The sequence below is a fragment of the Hesperophylax consimilis genome, chromosome 7, assembly GCF_061612785.1.
Source record: "Hesperophylax consimilis isolate HC1 chromosome 7, BYU_Hcon_1.0, whole genome shotgun sequence".
Classification (NCBI taxonomy): domain Eukaryota; kingdom Metazoa; phylum Arthropoda; class Insecta; order Trichoptera; family Limnephilidae; genus Hesperophylax; species Hesperophylax consimilis.
The window spans coordinates 38,715,210-38,737,247 of record NC_142842.1 but is presented as its reverse complement, the minus strand read 5'-3'; the positions used below and the strand labels follow the sequence as shown (position 1 = coordinate 38,737,247).

General features: G+C 35.6%; 2 protein-coding genes across 3 annotated transcripts; both read right to left on the bottom strand.

The window, feature by feature from the left end:
• Positions 1-1,754: 1,754 nt before the first annotated feature.
• Positions 1,755-17,683, bottom strand: LOC149422731 (D-aspartate oxidase-like). Of its 2 annotated transcripts, none has more exons than XM_089633933.1 (7): positions 17,531-17,631; positions 12,918-13,131; positions 9,421-9,544; positions 7,966-8,111; positions 7,629-7,785; positions 4,943-5,114; positions 1,755-2,318 (listed from the first exon to the last, which is right to left on the bottom strand). In XM_089633933.1, the coding sequence occupies exons 2-7, from the start codon at positions 13,115-13,117 to the stop codon at positions 2,095-2,097; spliced, it is 1,023 nt and encodes a 340-aa protein (XP_089490059.1). In that variant the 5' UTR covers positions 13,118-13,131; positions 17,531-17,631; the 3' UTR covers positions 1,755-2,094. The 2 variants fall into 2 exon arrangements, with proteins under 2 accessions (XP_089490059.1, XP_089490058.1); XM_089633932.1 differs by having other exon boundaries at positions 1,796-2,318; positions 12,918-13,120; positions 17,531-17,683.
• An 86-nt stretch (positions 17,684-17,769) lies between these two features.
• Positions 17,770-20,619, bottom strand: LOC149422730 (SRSF protein kinase 1-like). Its single transcript, XM_089633931.1, has one exon. It carries the CDS (start codon positions 20,512-20,514, stop codon positions 18,736-18,738), a length of 1,779 nt encoding a protein of 592 aa, XP_089490057.1. The 5' UTR covers positions 20,515-20,619; the 3' UTR covers positions 17,770-18,735.
• Between the last annotated feature and the right edge of the window lie 1,419 nt (positions 20,620-22,038).

Below are 22,038 nucleotides of genomic sequence, written 5' to 3'. Positions count from 1 at the left end.
ATACAGGGTGCGGCAAAACAGGCAGTGCAGTTTTGAAGGGCTATTAAAGAAATGGGGTTTATTTTATTTTATTGAGTACATCACGCCGTTTTATGCATCAAGTCCTGAAAGTGACATCAGAAAGATGATGGCCACCAGCAGCGATACATTGATGAAAGCGATTTCTAAATTTTTCGGCCGCATTTTGGCTCATCTCGACGGGTATAGCGGCGATTTCCTTCTGAATTCGATCCTTGAATTCTTCCAAGGTGTGAGGCCGATGTTTAAAAACATTCAGGTAGCTTCACAGGAAGAAATCACAAATTGCAGCCAGAAGACCTGCAGGGTGGCAACGAAAGAACGGCCATTTTTAAGAAACGTCAGAATGGCGAAGCCCCGGTGTTGTCCGATGAAACGACTGACCCGACAAAATGAGACCCCTCCCAGGTTCCTACCCCCACCACACGGAATGCACCGACCCTTCAAAACTGCACTGTCTGTGTTACTGTATCCTGTATTATATTATATTTATTCTGGTCCTAAAAACCTCATAATAGGTATTGACTGGAAGTGTTGTGTTTGTTGATATTATTGATGACATTTTTTTGATCTAACTCTGTATTAATTTTTTATTTATTTTGTCCTGTAATATCCATTTTTATTTTTTGTTTAAATCATTCATTCCTCTCTAATTATTGTAATTTTTTAAAACTATTAAATGTTATTGTACCTTAAAATATTTTTTTATTATCAAGGGCAAATTCATATCAATGACGTTACAACATATATAGACGCATTGTAAAAATCTCAAAGTGGCAAGCAAAAAGTACTTCTATTGTAGTACTATCGATTTCACAGTTTTAGTACTAAACTGTCACATGTCGTGCATGTTCGTATGCTACCTCTAAGCAAATTGTAAAACATTCGGGACGTCTAAAAACTGCAAATACTGACATTGCTAAACTTCACCAAATAATGTTAGACGACTGCTGAATTAAAGTGAGAGAGATAGCAGAGGTTATGAAAATGTCCAAAGAATATGTCTGTCACATATTAAATCAAGATTTAGACATGAGAAACTGTGCGCGCGTTGGGTGCCGCGTTTGCTCACGTTAGACCAAAAACGTGTTCGAATGAACATTTCCAACGCTCTGTTGGTGCAGTTTAGGCGCAATGAATCCGAGTTTTGGCGCGGATTAATAACTGTAGATGACACTTGGATACACCATTATACGCCCAAAACAAAAATACAGTCAAAACAGTGGACTGCAAAGAGGGAACCTGCTCCAAAAAAAGCAAAAACTTTTTCTCGGCTGGGAAAGTGATGGCGACTGTTTTTTGGGATAGTCATGGAGTTATCTTAATTGATTAAAAAGGAAAAACCATTACAGGAGCATACTACGCATCATTACATGACATCATTACTGAAGGCAGAAATTGCGGAAAATTTATATTGTGAGACAATAACAAATCTAGATATATTGTAACATCATTGATTTTAAAAACACATTATATATATTTATATGGAATTTTATTTTTTTAATACTTGCATATTACATTTTAGATTTATAACAAAAAATAATAACAATTAAACAGTAAAATAACAAATAAAAACAGTATACACAGTGACAATATATACGGGAGGTATAATCGAGTTATACATACAATAATAATTATTATTTTAACAATTAAAAACTTATGATTGTAAAAAAAATTATATAATAGGTAATAATCAAAATATCTCCAATATTTTCTTTAAAAAAATTTGAAAGAATTAGAAACAAAATAATTTAAGAATGATGATATCAAATAATTTCAATTGATATTTTTTTAAACGAAAATCAGCATAATTTTTTGGATTTAAGTTAGTCTTTTTTAAATAAAAAAAAATTAAATATGTAGATCATAAAAAATATTTACCTACTATTAGTTAACAATTTCATTTAGAATAGTCTTTTTTAATGATGATTTAATTTAATTTAATAAGTATTTTATTGTCACCAATATGTGTACAGTTCTTTCCATCATTCGAGTAACCCATTTTGAAATCGATGGATTGGATGATTGAAAAATAATTTCGATTATCGACTCAAAACATATCGACGTAGACATATTTTACAGTTTGCTATTAGAGTTGGTCATCAGCATTTCCTTGGCTATCCTTACAGCGTGTTTAGCCGTGCCCGGGGCACAGGTGACCCCGTAGCCCCCGTGGCCGTAGCAGTGCACTACCTTCACCTTGCCCCCCTTCAGCTCCAGCCACTCCCCCTCCACCCGCACCGGCACGCGGTGGGGCCGCAGCCCTACGGCGTGCTGAACCACCTCCGCTCTTCTCAGGGCTGAAAATATGTGTGAAATATTAATAATTATTTGCCAATCTAATATGCGTCAAAAAATCATGGCAGGTTTGAAGGTTACCGCAATGGCTCGAGCACAATCGCCCGGGTAGCAGGTAGCGGAAAATGCCAAATTTTTTTAAATAAATTTTTCTAATACATTTGATTTTATTATGGAGGTGGAGTTGCAAAACACCTTTTACAAATTTTTACTGGTTTTCATATACATTGCGGAAAAACTCACAAGCCAAAATCTAAGAAATGTAAATATAAAGGATATGACCATTATAATAATATAATAATAATAATAATAATAAACTGTTTATTCCAGTATGTGGGGAGGTTAGTGCAGTCCCACACATTCCATATAGAGATACAAAAAATATATGATCAAAAACAAAAAATACAGTGTGTGGCAAGCCTACGCACGACGGAAGTGAAACTTTTAGTATTCTTCTCTCTCTCTTTTCATATCATTCTCTCTTTTTTCTGTCTATTGACATATTTATAAGTAGCATGTGATAAAAAAAAAATTAAAAGTTATAAAAATATGGGATTCGAACCCGGGTCCTGCATAACGAGTGTCGAACGCTCTGCCTCTAGACCGCGAGGAGAGGTATCTCGCGCGACGAGAACCGCCTATACAATGTGTACTCCTCAATTGACTTGACAAATTTTCGTTTTCAAACACGGCAAGTGAATAATATCACATAACGTCTCGTTTACGCTTTATATAGGGTCGAATCGAAGATATATCGGCAGTGTGAAGTCATATCTGTCGTTTTTCAAAATATTTCCGTATATTTGTCCGTTTTGGAAAAGATCTATCGTGTTTTAACAGTCTCATACCCGTATGGAGTCTGAATTTGAAAAACATATCTAAATTTTGAAAAACTCACTTACGGCTGTGTTTTTTACTAAAAAAACTTGTCACGCACGTCTGCGAGGGTAATTAGTTGCGTTATCGGCCTTGATTAGTAATTTTAATGATTCAAAATAAAAATAATTAATCAAAATACCGAGCGACTCTACCGGCTCGATTTGTAAGCTATATTTCGACCAAAATATCATATGGTCAAAATATCTAAAAGTCGCAGCACGAGAGCATTTTATCACTTTTCCTCGTATTAAAAAAATCACAAAAAGAAAAAAAAATATTAGTTAAAGCGGGGATCGAACCTCGGTTCTTCACGACGATAGTCGGGCGCTCTGCCTCTAGACCGCGAAGCTGAGTTTGGAGAGTGACCTAAACTAGGTATATAATATTAGCTAGGCTCCTATAGCGAAATGATCACGGTTTTTCGTGACGGTCATGCGTCGGTTTTACTCCGGTCCTCGAAAATGCATAACGCGCGTAAAGAAGTTTCACTTCAAAAAGATAGGACAGAAAAAAAAAAAAAACAGAATAAATTGAAAATAAAATAGAATAAAAAGATAAAATTAATAGAATAATAGAAAGTTGAAGCCTTCAGGGAGCCGTGATTATGTCATTCTCGAATTGAATATGGAATGATAGGATGGGGATCTGCCATATCTAAGTACATAGATAACCTGAATACAAATCAAAAAGGATTCATAAAGACCATACTGAAAGTACCCATAAGAACGCCTTCGATTGAAATTTTAAATAGTTTTGTTACCAAATGTACAAGTATTTTATGCCAAAGATAAATTTTTGAAACTATTCAAAAATACAGAATCCTCTACTAGACTGCGTATCCATCAAACTAGATCCAACTCCCACAAAACTAAAATAATTAAAATTAACTAATCAATTTTTATTAACTAATTAGTAATTTCAATTAACTAATTAATTTTAATTTAAAGTAATTGATTTATTTATTTTTTCCGATTTTATGTCCGGGCTAAATCTTCCCCACAGGAAAAACTAAACCCTTCCACACACTTTTCCACAAATGATTATCTAGTCAATCAACATTATGCAAGTGCATTATATAAGCAAAATAAATACAAAACAATACAAGAACAACACGTCAACTCACCAGAGATCAAATGGGAAAATAATTCACCGACTCCAGATATTTTCATATCAGAGGGTATTTTATATTTTCATAGTCATATTATTATTATTTAGATATATTATGGCATCAAATGAAAATTATTTTATATTCAAAACAGTTTTTCGTAGGTTTTCAAAATTTCAGAGTGGGTTTTACAAATCCACAAACCTTTTTTTAATATCTATGAAATCAGTTATTGGCGACCTTTTGTGGTGGTCAAAAAGCGTTATCAGTCATCTCAGGTTCAATCCTCGGCTAGCGAAGATCTCCATCAATGCATAAGCAGTATTTTCTGCTTATACTGATAGAAGGATGAGGAATTCAAATATTTTAAGGGTATTCGTAGCTACTTTTTTAACCCCTACATTTGTAGTGTTGAAGAATCGTACCTGCACGGCATGAAGCACTGCAATTGCAGTGTCGACCTCATACATTCATTTTGCCTTCGTATTACCTATACTAGGTTAGTTAAAGACAAAAATAAAAAAAAGTAATTTTATCATTTTGTAGACTACTTTTTACGAACCTTCGAAAATGAACGAAAATTTGAAGAGCATGCAAATAGTTGAAATGAACAGATGAAACTGCGCCGCTATGTATTCTTACCAGGCAGTAGTTCTGAACACCTGTCCATGATGGCGGCTGCGTCATGTTTGCAGACACTGGTATTGTAGCTGTCGTACTGGCGAGTGCCGCCCAGAGTCACGCTGCTGAAGCCCGGCAGGACGTATGCATCATAGTCCCCGTAGAATGCCGTCTTCACCCAGGGGGCTTTCACCTGGTTGAGGTAAAAGATGATTCATTCAGCTGAAGTGAACTAGTTCAACTATAATTCAGTGAGTTCCTAGTCAATACGAAATCACTGAGAAATAAACCGGTAGAAGTGTGTTGTGAGCGTGTCTGTGTGCCTGAAGTAAGGTAAATATTTTTTTGGTGAATTTTATTATTTAATCCAATTTCTATATACATCTATTTGAATTTAGAATTTGTTTTCGTTAATATTTTAAAAGTCATTTTAAAAGTTCATAGCAGTAGAGCCAGTCCCTGAGGAGGAAGGTTAAATCCTCATACAAACCAAAAAAAAACTACTTTAAAATTGGCTATTAGCCGGCCTAAGAGATGGCGCAAGTAGGTCGAAAATTGAAAATAGATATATTATAATAAAATAAAAAAATTGTTTTTACGGGTTGATTTTTTTTACAATAAACGTGAAATTATTATTATTTCAAATTGCTTAAGCATTTTCAAGTACTTATCGCAATTTTTTCCTTGAACAAATAATAAATTTTGTTGGCCTCTCGACGAAAGGATTGAATTCTCTTGAATTGGCAACATATTATAACCAGAGATGTGCAAAATGGGTACCCAAAACCATTTGAAATGCAAAATGGAAATGGGTCAAAACTTTTCCATTTGAAAATGCAAAATGCAAAATGGTTTTTAGAAAAGCATTTCAAATGCAAAATGCAAAATACCTATTTTCAAATGCAAAATGCAAAATACCTATTTTCAAAATGCATTGAAAATGCAAAATGGTTTCTCAGGTCAAACAATTAAAATAATTATAGATTTTTTAAACAATTTTGTCATTTAATAATGGATATCAATGTAGAAAAAATATATTACATGATGGTAAATCCAAAAACACCACGACTACAGATTATGAAACCACAAAAAATTTGCGCGGGACTAATTTTGCCAACGTAAAACATAGAAAGTGCTATTTAACATATAATATTCAGCGTCATGGCCCCATGTTCAGTAGGTATTTTTTGTAATGGTATCACACAATTGCCAGGGCTCCTACCAGGGAGCAACTTGACAAATGTAAATTATCTCTCTGGTTTATTTATGTATCTCTCATAGCGAGGTTGAGGACCGACTGATATTTGGGGCTAATGAAAAAAAGATGAGTGGAGATGGTAGGAAGAATGTTGTAAAAAAGCATTTAAAATGGAAAATGCATTGAGAAAAGCATTTAAAATGCAAAATGCAAAATGGTTTTTAGAAAAGCATTTAAAATGCAAAATGGAAAATACCCATTTTGCATTTTGCATTTCCATTTGAAATGGATTTATTTGAAATAAAGCACTTCTCTGATTATAACTAATCATCACGCCATTTCCCCGCATACTATTGTTACAATTAATAATAGTAGATACCTTACTGTTAACTAAATTGATGGGTTCATGATATTTCATCAAAAAGAAAATTCAACACACCTTTAAAAAGTGATATAGAGTCATAAAAAGTGATGAAACAAAAACTAGGTTTGGTAGTTACCTATTGACTTTATATCACTTTTTGGAGGTGTGTTGAATTGTCATTTTGATGACATACCCTTTCACCAAAATGAAATGATTGGATTTGGTTACAAAATTAATTTTGATAATCTCTAAATTTAATATTTTACATAATTGCATTATGGTGGTCATTTTGCTGTCCAAATATTATTGAGGTGGAAATTTTGTGAACGGTGAATTCTTTGGTGCTCATTTAGTGTATAGTAAGCAATTAGAGTTTTAACTATCAATCAAGGATGTTTCACTTAATATGCTGTAGTCATTGCTTCTGACCATTTCCGTTAGTATAATAGGAAGTGCCCACCACACGTTTTTATCAGAAATTTGCAATACTATCAAAAATAGTTTGCAGGATGTGAATAATTTCTTTTGATAATCAGTAATCTGTTGATTATATTACTATCAGTTCTGTGAATAGTTAGTAGACTTGGCTATTGAATAAAAAAATGATATTTTATTTAGTCATTGGACCTGGCATCCAAAAAAGTATGTTTCCAAACCAAAACAGTTTTTTTATCTCTGAAATTAGAAGATATGTAAGTAGTTACGTAAATATCTACTTACTTAATTATAAACCATATATTATTTTTATCTTCAAATAAGGAATTATACAATTTATCAAAACAAACATCACTACCTCAATTATAATTCTTTTTGCAAACATTCTTCAGGTAGGTAGGTAGTACCATACTGTTGAAAAATTGCGAATAAGTCCAAATAAACACAATGATTTCACATTTGGAAAAATAATCTTTACTGAACCATTAAAACGGCCACCATCTTGAAACGGATTGTACAAACAAACAGGTAGATTTAAAACAGGGCTTAGCTACGGTCAGTCAACTACATTATGTGGTCTTGTTTTTATCATTTTAGACACCTTCATAAATAAACCACTCGACACCTTTAAAGGCTGCAACAGCAGGGCTGTTATGGAAAGTTACATGAACATGATAAGAACAGATATTATTATATTTGAATTGTTTTACCTTTATAACTTGCCCCCTGATGGGAACGAGATGCATATCATTACACAATTGACGGGATCCCAATCCGGTACAATTCATAATAATGTCATAGTCGTCGGATATCTCGGAAAAGCTTTGAACCGATTGCATTTTAATAACACTTCCATTAGCCATTATTCTACAAGTAAAACAAAAATGTTATGAATCATATCTTCTTCCAATGACATAATATTGTTAATCTAAAGAATGTTGAATTAAAATTGAATTGAAACATTTAAGAAACATAAATATATATATAGAAATATGTAATTGTTCACTCCCACAATAATTTGTTTGAAAAGAAAGATGTAATTTTTACTTCTTGGTAGCCCACGGCAGGAATAACTTGGATTCAATAAGAAGTGATGAGAAGAATGATCCGTATTTCCACCCATCTCCGCACAATTTAAGTTCATCTTCTGTGGCCTTTCGGTAAATTGGCACAATGTCCTCTATCAAGTGATTCTGAAAAAAAAAAAATATTTTTCTCTTATTCCGCTTCACTCTTAATACGCAATATTTTACTTTCAAATAAATGGATTTAGCTTTATTAATTCAAAACATGATTATGTCGGGGGAGACGGAAAAATACGCACTTTTAATTTTAATTTCGTTTATTAAGTCACTTACGCGATATGTCAATTAGTATGCGGCGCCGTTATAGTCGCAGCCGACGGCGACTATGTTCATATCAAGAGTTGGATTATATTCATAATATCATATTAGAATTAAATCACAAACGAGTCTATACAAACCTAGCGTAGCCCACAAACTACTTGAAAACTGGGATATAACTCCAAAGGGGACGCGAGCAGGCGTTATTAAATGTTCCCCAACATTTATAGTAACTTTTAGTAATAATATAACTAAATTCAAGTATTACTTCAAAGTAAATATTCCATATTTACCGTGAAGCGGAATTCGTAACCTTTACCAAAAAAAATATACAAAACTACTGTTTTTAAGTGTAATAAATACAAACAAATATTACCTCAATTGTATGATCACTCCAACACAATATCAAAAATACTAATGTCGGTTATGTCTGCCTCTTCTGAATTTTCGAATTTGAACCGGGATTTCCTTTGAATTTAAGTGTCAATTTCAAAATTGGAACTGATTGTTATATACCAATAAAGTTCCTACCTATAACAATATTTTATTACCAGATTTCATCTGTAAAAAAATATTATGTACCTAAAAATACCAAAATTAAATTAAACTATTTTTTTTTCTGAAATCACAAGATTTGTAAGTAGGTACTTAAATACCTATCTACTTAATTATTAATTATAAATCATATATTTTTATTTATTTTCAAATAAGGAACTATACAATTTGTCCAAAGAAACACTATCTCATCTCATCTGCATAAATTTCTTAATTACCTACCTATAATTTAAATGAATCCTGTAATTTTTAATGGATCTCTGCTAGATAAAGATGGCGGTGGCGCTAGTTGTTATACTAAATAATAGATGTATCTAAAATGATGTGGTAAACCACAATTTTCTGTTGGTGACAGATTACACTTTTTTTCACAAATTGCACTAAATTATTTGTGGTCACCTTGCAGCTGGTTTTTGCGATCACTACTCAATCATTACTCATAACTTTCAAATTGTTCTCTTTGCAAAAATGCTTTACAAAAACATAACAGTTTTTTTGGTACTGTTCTTCGGTCACCTTGTCAGTCGTTGTGTAATATTGCTACAAATCTATGCCAAGAAGATTGCGTAGTTCAATGAGTAGAAAATAATTATGTGTAAGTTACCCTGACGACACTGGGATTGACTTTGGAGAACATGTAAGCCGATAGCCTCGTCACTCCTGCTGTTGGAGCTTCGGAAGACTTCAACATTTCACTCCAATGGTCCCAGGAGTTGTTAATCCATTGCCTAAAGAAGGAATGAATTATTTAATTATCATCAGGATTTCAAGGGTTCTCTCACTTAGTTGAGAGGCCCTTGATTGGAACAAAACGAATGGTGTACCATATTTTTTTATTGTTATTGTGTTTAATTCCTAGAACTATTTTAATTATTTTTCTTCAATTTAAGTAATAAAGGTAATAAAGGTCATCTCGAAACTTAGGTCGAATGCAGCGGCAGGAATCGATGGAGTAACACCGTGCATTCTTAAAACCTGTAAAAAAGAACTAGCGGGGCACCTAACCCAACTTATCAACTTTTCCATAGGCTCGGGAATATTTCCAAACCAGTTAAAGCCAGCAAAAATTATACCAATTTTTAAAGAAGACTGCAAGAAGTGAATTTCTAACTATCGTCCAATATCGATTTTATCGGTATTTTCAAAGGTGTTCGAGTCAATTATCAAAGATAGACTGATAAAATACATCTCTAGCAACGATATCCTAACACCACAGCAATATGGCTTTCGGAAAAACTCCAATACCCAATGTGCCACCTTCGATTTCATTTCTAACATTCAGCAGTACATAGACCAGGGCGAATATGTGGCAGCCATATTATAGATCTGAAAAAAGCCTTTTTCACGGTAGATCATGAAATACTTCTACAAAAAATGGAATATTTGGGAATAGTCGGGAAATCTTTAAATTTGCTCCGAAGTTACCTAGCTGATAGATTTTGCCTTGTCGATAACGGAGGGAACCTAAGCGGCTTTGGAAAAATCACATGTTGAGTGCCACAGGGCTCGATTCTTGGACCTCTACTTTTCTTACTATACATCAATGGTATAACTAAATGTGGCATCTCGGGAAAACTTCAACTTTACGCTGATGATACTGTGATTTACTACCATTGTAAAAATCTGAAGGAACTTGAAGCTCTAATGAATAAAGATCTCGCAAAGCTGGCTAAATGGCTTCGATTAAACAAATTAAGCCTCAATGTTAAAAAAACCCATTACCTTACTTTCGGAAAAAAAGACAACATGGGTATGAATATCATTCTTGGAAATGAAAAGCTACAACATGTTCAAGTAACGAAATATTTGGGGTTACTCATAGACTCTAACCTCTCGTGGAACTCCCATGTTGAGAATGTAAATTCCAATATTTCCCCGATAACCGGTGTACTTTATCGACTCCAAGGTGTGCTCCCCACATCTTTACTGCGTGCAACATATTATGCAATGATCCACTCCCACCTGAGTTATCTAGTTAGTATCTGGGGAACCATTACCAAAAAAAAAAGTTCCGAAATGCAAGTAATTCAAAATAGAGCCGTACGTAATATATATAATCTGCCATGGGATACACATGTCAAAGATATATATACTCACAGACACAAATACTTCCTTTTACAGTCCTGCCAAAGTATAACATCACAACTGCCATTCTACAAATAATTCAACACTCCTTACACACCAACACTAAACCAGTCTTTAATTCTGACATACACCAGCACAAAACACGATCACAAAATCAAATACATTTATCGTCATCTACTTACACGACCAAATTTGGAATTAACTCCTTACAATACATTGCACATAAACAATATAACGCATTACCTAGTAATTTAAAACTTCCGGCAACGAACAAAAAAATATTGGCAAAAGCTCTTAAAAGCTATTTCCTTAGCAGTTTCATTAATGACTAACACAATCTTTCTCTGGAACTCCATAATAACATCTGCGTTTATTTATTTTAATGTATTTTATTTATTTGTCTTGTCCTTTCTAATGTTGTCTTTCCCGAAATGAATTTTATAAACTCACTGGGAATAATAGATTATTACTTTGTTAAAAAAAAAAGTTAATTAAATTTAAGTGATATTTTTAAGTTCTGCAAAATACTCACAACATTATTAATTCATTTTCACATTGACGTAATTTTAGAGATGTGATAAAAAAAAACTAGCATCATTGATCTCTTCGACATCGGTACATAGCCAGGAAACACCCCAAAGCGGCCCAACACTTGTACAAGGTTGTACATTTTTACAGAATGGGTCGTTTCTAGGACTGATTGTGTGGAATCATTTGCCAGCCTCTGTATTTCCTCCCTCCTACAACCTGGGACTCTTCGAAACCCATGTTTACTTCATCCTCTCCTCAAAAAGACCCCCCACACAGCATCTCTAAAGATGACAAAGGCCCTGAGGGAAATTGTTTTCCTCAAGACCTCCTCTGTGGAGTTAATGTAAAAAAAAAGCATGTGCCGTATGACAAACCTCTGTTTTCCGGCAATTTCAATTGCTGAAAACAGAGGTTTATTTAATTTGCTTTATTGTTATTTTTTTAAGTAGTGTACCAAGTTGGTACACATACATAATATCAGAGATGTGAAAAATGGGTACCCAAAACCATTTGAAATGCAAAATGGAAATGGGTCAGAACTTTTCCATTTGAAAATGCAAAATGCAAAATGCAAAATACCTATTTTCAAAATGCATTGAAAATGCAAAATGGTTTCTCAGGTCAAACAATTAAAATAATTATAGAATTTTTACACAATTTTGTCATTTAATAATGGACATCAATGTAGAACAAACATATTACATGATGGTAAATCCTTAAATACCACGACTACAGATTATGAAAACACAAAAAATTTGCGCGGGACTAATGTTGCCAACGTAAAAACATAGACACTGCTATCTAGCATTTAATATTACAGCGTCATGGCCCCATGTTCAGTATTTGAATCAGTATTTTTTGTAATGGTATCACTCAATTGCCAGGGCTCCTACCAGGGGGCAACTTGACAAATGTAAATTATATCTCATAGCGAGGTTGAGGACCGACAGATATTTGGGGCTTATGAAAAAAAGATGAGTTGAGATAGTAGGAAGAATGTTACAAAAAAGCATTTAAAATGGAAAATGCATTGAAAAAAGCATTTAAAATGCAAAATGCAAAATGGTTTTTAGAAAAGCATTTAAAATGCAAAATGGAAAATACCCATTTTGCATTTTGCATTTCCATTTGAAATGGATTTATTTGAAATAAAGCACATCTCTGCATAATATAATACATATAATAAATTTAAGAGACCCACGTTGTAGGAGAGAGGAATCATAAGAGCTTGCAGATCATTCGACTTGAAGTTGTTGAGCATAAGAATAAATTAAAAGCACATTATGTCGTAAACATTATGAATGGGATTATCACCAGGTCATAGAATATTTGATAAAACTACAATAAATCAGATAAGACATGATTTTGGTTTAGAAATAAATTAACGACACCAAAACTTTACTAAATTGTTTGAATTCAAAGTGAATATAAATTCTTCTAGCTCTTGCTAAATGAAAGGTTAAAAACTCATAGAATATGACTTGCTTGGTAATTTGTTGGTTTGGTCCAGTGAAGCTTGTCCCTGGCCTGAAGAATCCAGCGGCAACGTAGCTGGTGGTGTCGGAATCAAACTTCTCTGCCAGAATGGTGACCTTGGCTCCTCGTATCTCTTGTTCCAGGAACAGGGCAGTGGACAAGCCAACTATTCCTGCTCCCACAATGGCGATTTTTGGGGCATCACTCATTTTCTAAAAGAAATCTTTTTTGTTGTAAAATATTCAGCAAAATCTGGAAGGCTTAACTTCTTAACCTTCGGCATGCGAAGATGCAAAACAAAACTTTCTTTGCCACGAGGGGTGACTCTGTTACCCCACACATTTCATCATTTTATTGGCATTTTTTCTATTTATTTATAAACTATGTTAGTCCCCGGCGTTGCCCGCGCTATACATAGAATATTTCGAAATCATATGTAGACAGTAATTTTCCTCCTCTTTTAAACGTCAAGTGTCCAAAATTCCACCAAGTATTAAAATTCTCTTTTAAAGGTTGGGAAAAGAAGATGGGGGTAATTTTTCTAGATTTCGTGTAGAGATCTTCCTCATGTTTTGAAGGTCAAGTGTGCAAAATTTCATCAATCTCGGAAAAAAACAGTAGATTTGTGTAAAAATCGATGGCGGGCCATTTTATCTTACCCCCTCACGCAGTTTTGGTGAGTGCACGAGCGAGTGAGATGGCGCTCATTTCCTAAGAGGCAATCACTATGAGCATATAATGACAGAAACACCTGCAGTGTGGTTCCAGTGCACAGGAAATATTATTTGTGGCTACCTACATATTAAAAATAAAAACTGTTTCAATCTAGTACTTTTTTTAATGGTACATTAAGTTTTATAGGAATCAGGAATACAAAAAATTCCAAACTTATAAGGTCTCTATTTAAAATTATACATCAAGGATCGAGACATGTTTTCTTCAGTGAATCACAACCTTTTACAGAAGTATTCCCTCACTACATGCATGCTGTTGTTAACCTTCGGCATGACAAGATGCAAAACGAAACTTTGGGTACCATAAGGGGTGTCCTCACGCATTTTGTCATATTAATGCCATTTTCCCATTAATTTATACATTTTATTGCAAATTATTCTTACGGCTTATGCATTTAATGTGTGTTCATAAAATAATTATCGTAACACACAGTGGCGAAACTATAGGGTGGCAGGGCTGGAAAAATGCCACGGGCCCCGCGGGACACAACTAAAGGCCATACAGGTACAAATTCAAATAAATTATTAAGATTTAAACGCATTTATAAGAAAAGGATGTCGTTCAATTTTAGAAAGCATCTATTGGTTGCTGAATTTTTTGTCGCGGCAGTTTGGCGGCGCGGGGGCGAGCTAGAGACGCTCGGGATATTCCTGCATTTTGATAAGCATCAAGTATTGGACATCATTAAATCAACTGAAATCGCGTTTCCTTTCAATGAATGAAATTGTTTCCAATTTCAGTGTTTTGCAACCTGCCACTTTGCAAAATTTAACATGACGACACTGATCTCTTAAAAACAACTCTAGAATTTGTTGATATATATAAAAAGACATATCTGAATCATTTGCCAGGGAAATTCTCAGTTTTCGGTGCACCAGAACATGCTGATTTATTAATAATAAAGAATCATTTTATGTCGTGCAGCTTTCCTGAAGTATGTACTGCATTAATGTTATTTGTTACAATTCCTGTGACTACAGATATTTTATATACAAAATTATAAAAACATATTTGAGAAAGTCAATGGGACAAGACAGGCTACGTAACTTGGCTATTTTGTCTATTGAAAATTCAATGGCCCGATCATTAAACTTTGATGACGTTATTGATACTTTTGCAGAACAGAAAGCTCGTAGAAAATAATTTTATTAATAAATACCTTGTATAGACTATTTTTTTTTCTTCATTATACCTACATATGTAATACCTATGATTTTGAAAATAAAAATGCACTCAATATAAGTAATACTGTTGGGTAACTTCTTAAGTTATTTATAAAAAATTAATTACAACGCAACTGTGATTTTTACTGGGGGGGCCCCATCCAATGAATTTGCCACGAGCCCCCAATGGTATAGTTTCGCCACTGGGTGTAAACACAGTTAATTTTATTTTAAAAAACTACTCATTAAGTTAGTACTTTAATTCCTGCTGACAGTCAGTACCATTAATCAACTTCTTGTCAGTCCGTTGTGTGTAATGTCTTTATTCCCTCACGCAGTTTGGTAATAGTAAGAGAGAGTGAGTGAGTAAAAGTTATTGTACGAGTAGACTACCCATAAGCAAATTAATATGCGAGTGAGATGGCGCATCATTTGTCTACATATTCTGCAGGTATGGTTCCAGTGAGCAAGTAGTATTATTTTCGGCAAGGAATGTTACCTACAAATTTACAAACTATTTAAATAGTTTTAATCTAGCACTTTAATTTACTTTCCTTAATGGTAGATTATGTGTTTACGGGAATACAAAAAATACTAGTACTATAAGGCCATTATTTAAAATTATACAGGGGATGGCAAAACAGACAGTGCAAAAACAGATGGTGCAGTTTTGAAGGGCTATTAAAAAAAAAATTTGGCACATCTCGACGGGCATAGCGGCAATTTCCTCCCGAATTCGATCCTTGAGTTCTTCCAAAGTGTGAGGCTGACGTTTAAAAACATTTTCATTCAGGTAGCTCCACAGAAAGAAGTCGATAATTACAGCCGGAAGCTAAGTGGCAATGAAAGAACGGCATTTTCAAGAAACGAGCGGACGGTGAAGCCCCGGTGTTGTCCGGATCAAACCATGGTAACGACTGAAAACGGAACGACACTCCCGATACAATGAGACCCCTCCCATGTTCCAACCCCTACCACACGGTTGTACCGGCCCTTCAAAACTGCACTGTCTGTTTTGCTGCACCCTGTTCATGGAGGATAGTAATATTAAAGATTTTGGGTACCCCTGTTATCAGGGCCGGCCCTGAGCCAAACGGCGCCTTGCAAAATCACCTCAAGGGCGCTGGAGGCGATGTGTTGGTACTGTTAGGTGTTACGTATTGTCAGCCTCTTGGCGTTTTAATAATTTGGCACCCAGAGCGGGCTGCTCCAATTGCACCCTCATAGGGTCGGCCCTGCCTGTTATCAACGGAAGGATTAAATCCTTCATCAATAAATTGTAGTTTGGCATATTGTGTGATAAGAGTTTTTAGAACCAATCATTTATTTGAGTGACATCGCTAGGAACTTTATTGGATATTAATGAGATAAGATAGTAATACCCTCAGCAATAGCTGTCGAACTGTCGAAATCAGCCGCTAATTTGTATTTTATATCAATTTGATTACAATGAATCTCACAGGTGTGATAATATATTCCTAAACAAATAATAATAATACATCCTTTCCAGTAAAGTAACTACTGAGTCTGATCATCCGCTGTTATCAAATTCTGTAAGAATTATGTTATAACAATTCCTTGTTGCTATGCCCATAACGGAGACTGTTTGAACACAGTTTTAAAGATATTACCAATTGGTCTAGTCTACATAAAATTAATCAATGAGTTTATTTGTCTTTGAAGGTAATGCGGTCAGATCAATTTATTGATTTAAAGTTATTAGTCAAGATGCTTGTATGGATTATTAACAAGAGTCCTGATTCCCAAAGTGGGTGGCTGCCCAAAGCTTTTCCCCGGTTTTATGTTATCTGGGTGTGCTGAGCAACCTAGAAGCTTTCTGAATGCATGCGTGGTGCATTTTGTTGGAAATAGATTTAAGATGATTGACAATATTAATGAATCTTTATTTTTTTTATGTACTTACTGGTTTAGGATAATGTCTACCCGGACAGAGAACCAAAAACCAGTACTGTACTGGTAAAACCATTACAAAACCTTAACATTGAATAAATTGGAGTAGACCAGGGAGATGAGTTTCTAGAACCAGGAGGGCAGAAATACAAGAAAGTTTGAGAACCACTGAGCTAGAGCTTAATGTAGGTAGCGACAAAGTAAAATCAATATCAAATCTGTCCTTTAAATAATTCCTGTGAACACAATAATGAAATTATTTTCAGCATTTCACTGACCTTGAGCTAACATGCAAGGAATTCCTGCTTGATGTTTTTCTGTCAATTGTGAATATTGATGACAGCTGACACTATGCAATCTAACAGTATTATAGATCTTACAAGGGCAAACCTGGAACTCCTTATAAGAGATGCAGTGTCAATTAAATATTAATGAGGCAATCTATATTTGGTCGCCTACCATTGTTATAGTCAATATCCCACATTGGAGCCATTGTGAATGCCAACACATTGGTGATTGTTGGGTGATAACAATTGACAGTGTAGTTATATCTACAAAAGTGGCTAATGTTATGAAAATCAATACACTGGAATTTGTCCCAATTTGGTTCTAACCAAAAAAGACCAAAGGCGTGGTTTTCCTGGTCTAATTAAAACTTTAGATAAAATCAATTTAGCACAAAATGGTTTTTTTTTCAAAACAATTCAAATTAAATAACTTGTTATTGAGGTAGGATAAACAACATGATTGAAGATAATCAATGAATCAGAGTGTGAATTATCTAATAAAAGTAAAATGTTAATTGATTAATACCTTTCTTTAGTTAAAAACAGCTGCCAAATGAATAAGCTCCAAGTTAATAATCTTTCGATCTGCGGGCCAGCTCACGAGACAAGTGCCAGTGTGGAGTTATTAATACCCACTACTAGGTGTAGGTACAACAAATCTGTCAGACCATATACACATGCAAACATACACAGCATTGTTTCAGGAGATAACACAAGATAATGCGAGGAATTGATAAAAGAAAAGAGAGGCATGTTTTATAAGATTTATTCATGTAAACTCGCAATTGGGTATATTTTTAATACAAACTGTCAAGTTGCTGTTAGTGGATCCTAAATATATTGAATATAAACCACCGAGGCTGCCCCACCACCACCTCTTGTCAGTTGTGGCAGCGCTCAGTATGAAATATCACTTCATGTACAAAAGGCAGTCTCCAGGAGAGGTTTACCATTAAAATACTGAATCATCATCATGTGGGACTAAACGCCAGTTACCTGTTACGTATGAAATGATTTGGTCTGTCTCGAGGCAGGTTGGTGTGGAAGTCTTGGATTCACTTGACTGGGATGCTACAACGCATGCGCTGGGACTAGCCGTGTCATTGGGGAGTGGAACCTTATAATGGTGTAAGATTATGCACTACAAAATTAACTTGTTTATAAATTGGACAACAATCTATATTGTCTATAATTTCAATACACATCACAAATTTCTCTAACGCTAGCTGTACAACCATCTAGTCCCCTCAATTTGTATAATAATAAATTCAAACTGCGTGAGATTTAAAAACTGTCGATATTAGTAAAATGTCCTATCAATAAAAGTATATACAATCGCTAAGTACTTGGAGAAACAGGGGGGCCCTCTCAGGTTCTCTCTCACTGGGGTCCCGCCAGAGACTGGGACTCGAGGGGAGTGGCCGTGATATCTCATCAACATAACACTATTACACAAACATAACAGACTTTTGTTATTAACATTTCTCTCACTTAACAAAACATGTTGTGTTTACGTAAAACTTACATCACAGAAATAAACAAAGGGAAAATATCACACGCACCCCTCTCCTTATGTCCGCAATGCACATAGAATTAGATTCCTACAAATGTGAAAGCGAGGCGTGATAAACAGAATGTGATGCAAACAAAGTAAGGCCTTTTCCGAGATTCCAAAGCTACAAATAAGGATACAAAAACAATTGATTTCACTTTCCTACTTAGAGAGCTCAATTAACACGACAGCCAGGGGTGCAGCAGGCACTCGGAGGCAGAGGCTCGGCGATTGGGATCAAAGTCCAACATCGGCTTCAGGAAGTCCGCAAACGCCATGGCTTCCTCCATACTCCACTCGTACTTCTCTGTCAGCACAGCCTCTAGTCCCCATGGCTTCAGTCCTGTGATGTTCCGCAGCTCTCCCTTCTTGTTGAAGAAGATCTTGGAGTGCTTCCCGGAGGCGGCTATTCTCTTGGGAATGTCTCCCAGGAGTTCTATAATATGAGCTAAGTGGTCCTCGTCGCGGCTGTAGCCGTCCCCCGAGTGCGGCTCGAACAGGTAATCTCCGGTGGCCAGCTCGAAGGCCATGCATGCCGTGCTCCAGATGTCGGCCGATGTCCCGTATCCGGCCCCCAGTAATACTTCCAGAGATCGGTACTGCCGGGTTTGGATATCCTCCGTGAAGTGCTTGAACACCCAGCACGCATTTCCTAGATCGGCTATTTTCACTTCAACGTCGCACGTGTCGAAGGCGGGGTCGGGCTCCTTCTCCATGGACTTGTCCAGAGCTTCGGAGAAGGTAGTGAGGGAAGGCAGGCCCAGGTCCCCTTCAGTCATGGGGGCAGAGTCCTCGGGGAGCTGCTCATTGTCGTTAGCTCCGTCCTCCTCCCTGTCCGGTCCCTCTTCGCCCTCTTCCGTGGGGGACTCCGGGGACTCACTGCGTCCGTTGACTTGACTCTCCTTCTCTTCTCCCACAGCTTCGGTGATGATGAGAGAGTGCGGGGAAGTGTCGTTATCCTGAGACATAGGGGCTGACTCACTGTTCTCCGACTTGACGGTGCGCTGCTCTTCCATCTCTTCGATCTGTTCCATCTGCTTCTTGAGGAGTTGGGAGTGTCTCTTAGCTTTCTTCTTTAGCTTTTTCTTCTTATTTTTACTCATTTTTGAATTGATAGCTTGCTCCTGGTACTCCTTGGGTGCGGTGCTAATTAGGGAGATGGGAAGGCGGAGACCCATGATGTGGAGCTGCATGGCTTCCGTGGCTAGTTTCCTGATGTATGTCTCGCTAACGCAGACCAGCACATTCTCGGGCTTGATGTCGGTGTGAATGATTTTACATTTGGTATGAAGATAGTCCAGGCCTTCCAGCACTTGTTTTATGATAGTTTTCACATTGGGACGAGGGATCCCTCTATAATTGGACTTAAGGATTAGTTTCAGCAAGTGATGCCCCAACACCTCGAACACCATGCAAACATGAGTGCCGTTAACTCCGGTTATTTTGAATTCATTTAGCATTTGAACAGTTTTATTTCGTTTCACATCGGTAGGATCACTTTCGCGCACGGCTTTGAGTATTTTAATTTCATCCAATGCCGTCTCGGTGAAATGGGGCGCGGACTTGACGACCTTGAGCGCGACGAAGCGCTTGTCGATGAGATCCCAGCAAAGCCATACAGTGGAGAAGTGCCCCCATCCTAATTTGCGTGTGACGCGGTACCGTGACAGGAAAAGATCGCCTATTTTGACAGGGTGGTAGCCTCCTTTGCAGTAATCCGCGCTATCCTCCTGTTCTTCATCTTCACTAGCCGATGGGTCATCTTCATCTTCTATAGTCTCGTTGGAAGAGCTATGACTTGGTTCTAGGCGAGTCTGGTTACGGTTGTCGCGCACCCCGTTTCCTGGAGCTCCGCCACCGTGCTGATCGCTCTTGACTTTCTTCTTTCCTAGCTTATGACGCTTCTTTTTCGCCTGAATGGCGAGCACTCTTCTATTTACATCTGATTTGGAACTCATTTATGTACGTATTAATAACTTCGCCTATTGTAAAGAGTAATAATTAGAATTTATCTTTTCATTGCAGTGCTTTTGTTTGAGTATGGCGGCCGGTCGCAGACAAAAAGCGCTAATGGAATAATGTTACCATATTAATTTACATTTACATGTCAACTTGAACTATTTTTGGGAAAATTATTTTGATTCAGTACTTACGACGAAAAGATTTATGAAAATGGATACTCAAGTGATACACCGCGATGACTCGTTTTGCGCAAATTCCATCTCACATTAACTTATCATTACTATGTAATGTAGATCCTATTTTTTTAGTGTCTGATTTCGAAATGGCGGATTATAATTTTATGCAGCCCAGAAAAGTGATTTAAGTACATAAAATATTATCTTCTCATAATTTTAATTTTATTGAAGATAAAAATTTTGAAGATCAACATTAAACATTTTTCACTATTATTATAAATTCATAATTTATAACATATTATTAATCGTCGAAGAATCAAATTCGTTTATATTGCAGAATCGGAAACACAAAACAGGGCGCAATGTTACATTTTTATAATTTATACATCGATGTACAACAGCACAATAACATCGATTTTTAATTTGCGTAAATCTATTTGTATTAGCTACGCCCTAGCTACGCTCGTGCTGCTGTTACCCTAAATTACATAAAATTACCCCTTTGACATAATAAAGCTGTTTACTTTTTTGTCTCATTGCTGCAAAAACTATTCTAAAAAAATAAACATTTTTTTGCTTTCGGGCACCAAAAAAATTACGCAGACATATCGTGTATCGTTGATTTTCCATCACAAATCACAAGTGACAATCTGACACCCGTTCTTCTGTTATGAATACGTACTTTTCATTGCTTCTTCAATCCATAATTATCCTCCTTTTCTGTAATAATGTATCTGTAATGCTTCGAAGCACAATTGTGTTTTGATATTATTAAAAAGTTAATATGTTCGAACATATATTTCCAAATATTCTTTATTATATAATGTAAAAAACTATCAGATCCAACCGCACACATTCAGAAAGAAAAAAACTTTGAAAACATGTTAAAAAAGTGGTTAAACATAATGTTTTATTTACGGGAGTAAAAATTAACAAATGTTTGCTATACTCGGGTTGATAATAAATTGACAATAAACATAAACGATTTGCCGCCAATCCTAAACACTTGGGAAAAAACGAGTGTAGGGTTAAGAAATGTTTGATAAAAAAATAATTATGGCAACAATAAACACCCATCAAGTTATTTTGTGAAATATCCGAAATATGTTTTATTACAATTTTAAAACCAACTTTAGCAAAAAATTGTGTACTTCTTTAGTTGACCCATTTATTTTCAATTCACCACAACGTGTTTTTCACGCGCTTAACCTTTTTAATGGTACAAAACCAGAAAACTTCGTGAATTGTCACCCGCTTGCAAATATTTGACATCATTTCCCCGAAATAATAAGTAAAATAAAATTATTAACTGGCAGCACTCGCGGCGGTTGAAATGTTTATTCC